Source organism: Fopius arisanus, unplaced genomic scaffold (genome assembly GCF_000806365.1).
Source record: "Fopius arisanus strain USDA-PBARC FA_bdor unplaced genomic scaffold, ASM80636v1 scaffold00227, whole genome shotgun sequence".
NCBI classification, from domain to species: Eukaryota; Metazoa; Arthropoda; class Insecta; order Hymenoptera; family Braconidae; genus Fopius; species Fopius arisanus.
The window spans coordinates 102,052-109,441 of NW_011887966.1; the positions used below are offsets into that span (position 1 = coordinate 102,052).

Below are 7,390 nucleotides of genomic sequence, written 5' to 3' on the forward strand. Positions count from 1 at the left end.
AAAAAATCAAATCGATTGACCGTTTGGTTTACGCAATATAATTATCGAAAATTCATAAATTTATATAATTTAAAATAGTTAAAATGGAAAATATATAGTTATGCTTTAACTATTCATGCACAATGCAATCAATCAAGTGAGACTATATACAAAAACGTCAAAAGATTATTACGTCAAAAGATTGTGTTCTAAACTGGCCCGTTTTACAGCGAATAAACTTTTTATAGAGACTGTCGCGCGACAACAACCTTAACTGGAAATTCTTTAATGAATCTATCGATTTAGTGCGAACTATATTACGTTCGATAAAATTCTGTGATTCCCAGAAAACGGTCTTAATTGTCACAGCATTGAATGCTGATGGGTTAATCCCAATTCCAAGCGAATTGTACTCGGTACTATGGTCCTTGAAATTATATTGGTTTGCCCTAATGTAGATTCAAATCCACAATGTATTGTATCGGAATCGATATTCCGTCAGATGAAGTGGTATTTAATTAATATTCTATTTTCCGGTCGCAAAAAAAACAATTCATAATTTTTTTTTTTCAATTCAACGTTCATCTTGAGGACAAATGAAAGGAACGAGCTTCAGGAGTTAATATTTTAAGATTTTTGCATTAAAAAAGATTCAACAAAAACTATCTTCTTATATTTTACTCAAGGGGCTTTATTATTAAAATATAATAGTTTACTCAGTTATAAGTCTATCGAAAACAACTAGTTAATTAGTAGATTGTTACACACAGTATTAGCAACGCTGTAGTCAATGAGTCAAGATGAAGGAGTAAAATTTTATAAATTTCATGCCATTCGAATTACAGTTTCAAATTATTTGTTTTTGAACTATTTTAATGATGTCCGACACCTATACATCGCCAAAATTCACCTTTTAAATTTTTTTTTTTTGCAAATTATCCATGGGATTAATGTAAAAGAAATAACATTTTTACGTTTAATTATTATTTAATGGTTCACGAAGCCTTGTGGTGGTGCGATTATTTTCATTTTTTAAAAAGTTTAGAAGAAACGCAGAAAAATGTTCCCACCATGTTGAAACTTCATGAGTCATTAAATAGTGACAAAAGGCAAAAACGTTATATTTTTCATGTAATCCCATAGTAAGTTCGATAGTATAATGGAAAAACGTAAATTTTGGTTATACATGGGTGTAGAACACCCTTAACTGGATTTTTCGATCTGTTATATTTTGCACTTTTCTTACAATTAGCCGAAACGTTTCCGCTTCACGAATAGTCAAATTTTTAGTGAATATGCGTGGAGGAGCACACGTTTACAAGAGAGAGACTTGTAGACGTAAATAATGCTTATCTTTTCTTCTATTAATTAGTATCTCATCTCGAGATTACAAAGAAAAGAAAAAGGAGGTAATCCAGTTCTATCCATTAATAAATCATCCCAAACTATTTTCTGATTCTATTTAGATACGAATTCTTCAAATACTTCTTGCAAAAGCGAGAGGACGGAAGGCACTTCGACCGGATAAGTTCGGAGAATGAGGATCTATCATCAGTGAGTCCTTCTTACACATCCACAATATCAAGAACCTCAACGGCAACATTTTCAGGAAGCGGACTGATATACAACAAATCTCCGGGGCCTGTTTTGCTGGATGTGACGCGAAGCTAGGCATTGAACATTTAAGGATAAACAGAAAAAACAAATTCAGTAAAAAAAACGAGAAAACATCATATGGAAATGGAAATGGAAATATTCAACTTTTATATTTCAGAGTTTATTGATGAATGATATTTGTTAAATTGGCTTGGTTAGTGACGACCATATCTCCGAACGCTAATTATAATGGAAATGACGGAATTTCTGAATTGATCCTACAGAATGGATCGAGTGCCGGACACTCAATCATTCGAGGAGAGTTAGAAAAATCGAGAAGTTATACAAAAAAAAAATCAATCCGTTATACATAATTTAGATGACATTATGCGTGATGAAGGCGCACTTTTTACTGTTTCACCGCGTACATGAATCCTCAATAGTTGAAGAGGGAATAACAACAATTCGTATTCGAATTTGCTGAGTATTTCGTTTAGTCGATAAAATGTTAGACTCGACCTTGATGTGGTAGGGGAGTGGTGATTTTGCAGATAGCTTGAGAATTGATGGGCTTGAAAAAAAAATTATAGTGATTATAAAGTTGGATGTAAAAAATGTATGCATTGTTTTTCTCTAATTCTGTTCATCTTTGAGATATTTTGAGCTCATCTCTTCTTTTCTTTTCCTTTGATAAATCCTTAATAAGATTAAGAACGAATTCCTGGCATTTTAGCATTTTTTATACTTTGTTCTAAATTTTTGGGAACCACGTCAACCACATCCATGCAGAAAATATGATGTTTTTGAGTTTTATCATTATTTAGTGATTCTTCAAGTGTTATTATCACCGACCAGTTTTTCAACCTTTTTTCAAAACTTTGTAGGGAATTGACAAAAGTTCAGAAAACGATTAGAAAAATCATCGCCCGATTATGAAAGTCGATGAGTCACTGAATAAAGCTAAAACTTGGAATGTCAACAATCAGTCTTTATTGCTGCACGTGTTTATACTTACCTAAAAGAGGAAAAATGTTAAATCAGATCGAAATTGAGAATAGTATTTCTGTTCGTAAGGTCATTAATTATTAGTTTTTGCTGAATTACTACTACAGTGTTGATTATTTCTCGAGAGGTTCACTGATTTAATATGTTAAACTTTTCGATTGCTTTATTAATAGATTGGACTTATAAAAACAGACTGACTGAATGACACGAAACAAATGAGTGATAACTCATTACGAATATAATTAAAAAAACTAGAAATGTGATGTTGGAGTCAAGTATTTGCATATAAATTATTGTCGTCACGAATTTACGATACGTGAATACGTGAGACCATCGATGCATTGCAAGTGTTCTATTATTATCTTGTTTTCTTATTATGATTATTGAAAACATCAAATATTTATGATTGATACCAAATCATGCATACCGCTAAGAGCAATAATTATTTCGGGGTAATAGTACACCAAAACATCGGAATCACGGATAATAAAATCTTTCATGAAGTTATATCATTCTCAGAACCAGTGACGAATGAATGAATTCTTAGGGAGCTTATCGTAATCAGAAATTTTTTAATTTCTCCTTTATGTTCTTACTCTTCAAAATGAAGAATGAAAAAATCGGATTACTTCACTATGAAAGATTCATTGATTCAGTATTTATAAAATGGAAGAAAACCATTGTACAATTATTTTCTTTAATTTTATTCAGTTTCATTTTTCTTTACAATTATAACCGAATTTGATAAGGCCGATGACTTGAGAACCGATTAACAAAAAGGAAGGAACGACCACAGGAATAGACAAGGAAAGATAAAGTATGATTATTTACTTCATTAAACTCTACACTCAATTCCGTATAATATTGCTTCCTTATGGCTGTGATAACTAAGTCAAATTCATCTTGATATTGACTTTAAGAGGGAGTAATATCGTGTGAACTGACGGCCTTCACGCCATATAATTTATTAATATTTGTTACGTAACAGCAGTCGTAAATATTCATCAATACTCTCGATTATGAAGGGCTGATGATTGAAGAACCACGTTATGAATCTTCAGCATTAAATTTACGTAGTAATTAACCATCCTGTCCAACACAAAAGGTAAATTTACACCCTAGTGTATAACTCCAAATGAATCCACGATTTCTTTACTAATTGAATAATCGTACTATTTGACATATTACTGCGTAATAAAAGTAAACGAGAAAGATGGATGGACGGACTTAATCCAATGTATCGATAGTGTACATAAATGAATGAATAAATCATTGTATAGACAGTAGAGTATGGTTACTACCTTAACAGATGTATGATACGTTTTAATAACTCGAAAAAAAATTTTTTAGCTCTCGAAAGTCGATTCTGTACTTTTTACCAGTATAAATATCTGAAGCAAGGCTGAGCAACCTTTGCTCTCAAGGCAAGTCGTGCTCATGAGCCTTATTAATGCGTAAGCAAGGGTAGTCGAGAATCCATTGGATCAAGTGATGGACCTTTTAGATCCATGTCGTACAGGGTCTTCTCCTCTGCTGAAATCAACCGGAGTGGGGGCTGACGCTAAAGAAAGGCAAAAGCGGAGAAGTAAGTCAAACTGGAAGTTTGGAAATTTTGATTACCGCCAAGTCGGTATTGATTCAGAAAACTGACGTAGTCAACGAAATGTGAAAAAAATATGTTCAATTCTGAATAGAAGAACAATTTAGAGGATTTCATGTTCCAGCATTCCCCCAACTATTTATTCAGGGCATAAAATTGATTGTCAGTAAAAATATCGATAGAAGAAAATTTGCTGAAGACATTTCTTTTTAGAAAATGCCCATCTTTAATAAAAGGAAATTACATTAGCTATATTAAAAATTCTGCGACAGATAGTTGTCCTACCATATATTCTTCGGAACGGTCGTTATTAGACAAATACTTTTAAAGGCCAATTCCGTAAGTTGAATTTTTGTAACAATTCAAGGCCCGCGTAGACTATCTATCAAACGTCGACATTCGTTTAAATCTTATCTTTTTAACCTAAAATACACTAACATTTGGGATCAACTTTGTGTTGCAGGTAGCACTTAAATGGACATAAAAGAATAATGATAAAAAAGAAGAAAAATTATTGAAGGGCGCTAAAGATCGATATTATTTAAAAAGAATCGACAAAATTTGCTAAAAAAATAATAAAAAATATGTAGCTTACTATTGCATCGAGCTGTCACTCAATCTTCTGAAGAGCTGCGTACTTTTTATTATTTTTTTGTAAACTTGGTGGATTCCTTGTAAACAATATCGCTCTTTAGCGCCCTTCAATAATTTTTCCTCTTTCTCTTCATTATTTTTTTTAGAACCATTCGAGTAGCTAAAATTTGATCGCAAATTTCAATATATTTTAGGCTAAAAAGATAAAATGTAAACAAAAGATAATATTCGATAGATAGTCCACCCGGGTTTTAATTTATTGTTTTACTGGATTACTGGATAGTCACTTTACATTCAGCGCGATATCCCAGTGGAACTTCAAACCAGAGATTATATGCTATTGGCCGATACACGGCATCCCTAGATGAGAGACGCTGTTGGGTACTCGCCTTTATCCTCCCTCTCTTGGCCCTTCTAGTAGTCGTCCGTAGTAGAGTGGGGTCACGTGGTCACCAGCCTGCGCGGATACGTCCGCGTCTTTCGTCATAGCGTTGAGTACTTTCGCCGTGTTAACACGCCAAAAAACTTTTGCTCGACATAGTCGTAATTTTAGAAGTGTATTATTTCTCTTTCCTACGCTCGCAGTCATTTCCGAAATGTCACAGGAGTCTGTTCGTGACATTGAGAGTATATATCATATAGTCCAAGACGACAGAGACTCGGAAAATCCCGAAAATTCGGAAAGAGAAAATTCTCCAATCAAAGATGGCGACCGAAGCATCGGTTCGTCCCCGGCCGCAAAACGAAGCCGTTACGATGACGAGGTATTGTCGAACCTCCAGAACCAGATAAACTTCCTGGCATCAATGGTTCTCCCCCAGGATCAACAAAAGACAGAAGACGAATCGGATCGAGGGCAGGAAAACTTCCTGACGAGGCCCGTGCAACCCAGAGTACTAGAGTTTGGTGAGTTGAAGACAGACGTTGACGAAAACAAGGCAATCAAACCCGCAGTGCCGAAGCGTCTCGAGACATTGGCCTCATTACAACGTCTCAACACCCCTGTTTGGAAAGAGGTGAGGTTTTCTAAAGCGCTTAGGTATTTTCAAGCGTACCCAGGCTTCACCGACCTGAAAATAAACGAGGAGCTCTGCCACCTCGACAAGAGAAGGGATTCAGTCGCCCCAACAGAACGAGTCCTCGCAAGTTTGGCAAATGCCGTTCTCGAACAGAAAGAATTATTGCAGGAGGGTCTTCAGGAAGTAGTCAATTGGACATCCAACAACCCTACTGAGTTGAACCCTGACACGCTGTTCCACAGACTGGCTTCAACCTTCGGCCCGGAATCGAAGATGGCGTCCAACTTCACGCAAATTCTTCAGATTATCTGCGGAAAGAGGGCCGAATGTGTAGAGATCAGACGAGAGCGCCTGTTAGCAGAGGTCCAGAATAAGAACGTACAGGCCGCCATGAGGAAAATCCCTCCGAGTGTGGATTACCTCTTTGGCAAGGACAGTCTGAATCCCCTGATTCAATCATTAGGAGGACCTCAGAATTGGCTTGGTACCCCATCTTACGCAACTAAAAGGCCAACATTCAAGCGTGAATTTCAACGGGGTACAGGGAGAGGTACACTCTCAGGTAACACCACGAGGCCGAGTCCTGTGTCGCGTAACCAGAGCTTTAAACCAAGGGGTGACACTAAGAAGATTCAGCCTAGGCCCAGGTCAAATGATTCCTTTCGGAAACCAGAGGATAAATGACTACCCGACGGCTCAGCCGTTCTCAAGAGGCCAATTGTCAGTTTTTGTACAGCGTTGGGAGGAGCTGGGAGCCCCACAGTCAGTTTTAAAAATCATCTCAGCATCACGAATCCCCCTGTGCTCGAAACCAACTCTCACCCCAAATTGGCACTCCTCTCCCTTCAAAACAAAGGTATCATCTGCCATGTCAAACCAAATTCAGTTATTGTTGTCTCAGAATGTTCTAGAGCGACCTCACAACCCTGGACCAAGTTTCATCTCCCGCATGTTCCTAATAACGAAGAACAACGGAGAGTTTCGACCAATTTTCGACCTGAGGGGACTCAATCAACACGTAAGGACCAAAAAATTCAAGTTGATCTCACATCACAAGATCCCAGACTTTCTCCAGGACGGAGATTGGTTGGTAAGAATCGATTTATCAAACGCATATTATCACATACCGGTAGTGCGGAACCACCGGTCGCTCCTCCGTCTGTCTTACAACGGGGAGCTCTACCAGATGACGAGCTTGCCCTTTAGCCTCTCATCTGCCCCTCACACCTTTGCGATGGTATCGAATTGGATTGCGGAGACCCTTCGAGCACAAGGTGTGAGGGTCGTCGTCTACCTAGACGACTTCCTGCTGGCCTCCCAGAACCGAGCCACAGCACACTCTCAAGCCATCCAGGCAATGAAGAGACTAGAGTTTTTGGGCTGGCACGTCAACTTAAACAAGTGCATCCTGGAGCCCTGCCAAGAACTGGACTTCCTAGGTTTAACCTGGAATACTGTGGAGAACCGCATGTCCCTCCCAGTAAAAAAGGCACGCAAGATCCACCTTTTATCAGAAGAACTCAAGTCCAGTGGAGTCTGCCGTCTAAAGCAACTCCAAACACTCTTGGGGCACCTCAACTTCGCCGATTACGTGATA

The 7,390-nt window shown here is 37.5% G+C and overlaps 2 protein-coding genes and 1 long non-coding RNA gene across 5 annotated transcripts in view; 2 read left to right on the plus strand and 1 right to left on the minus strand.

Annotated features, from left to right (window-relative positions):
- The window catches only part of mfrn (mitoferrin), a 10,572-nt gene extending 6,709 nt beyond the window's left edge, over positions 1 to 3,863 (plus strand). For 2 of the 3 annotated variants that reach the window (XM_011314860.1, XM_011314858.1), the window contains one exon: positions 1,446 to 3,863. In XM_011314860.1, coding sequence (XP_011313162.1) covers positions 1,446 to 1,650 — 205 coding nt within the window. In that variant the 3' untranslated portion in view covers positions 1,651 to 3,863. The remainder of the gene's footprint in view (positions 1 to 1,445) is intronic. The other variant, XM_011314859.1, reaches the window with a different exon arrangement.
- On the minus strand, positions 2,936 to 4,730 carry LOC105272653 (uncharacterized). Its single transcript, XR_892805.1, has 2 exons — positions 4,466 to 4,730; positions 2,936 to 4,141 (listed from the first exon to the last, which is right to left on the minus strand). It is a non-coding gene; the product is annotated as an uncharacterized lncRNA (long non-coding RNA).
- Positions 4,731 to 5,417: 687 nt separating this feature from the next.
- On the plus strand, positions 5,418 to 6,921 carry LOC105272655 (uncharacterized). The gene has a single exon (XM_011314861.1). It carries the CDS (start codon positions 5,581 to 5,583, stop codon positions 6,475 to 6,477), a length of 897 nt encoding a protein of 298 aa, XP_011313163.1. The 5' UTR covers positions 5,418 to 5,580; the 3' UTR covers positions 6,478 to 6,921.
- Positions 6,922 to 7,390: the final 469 nt, after the last annotated feature.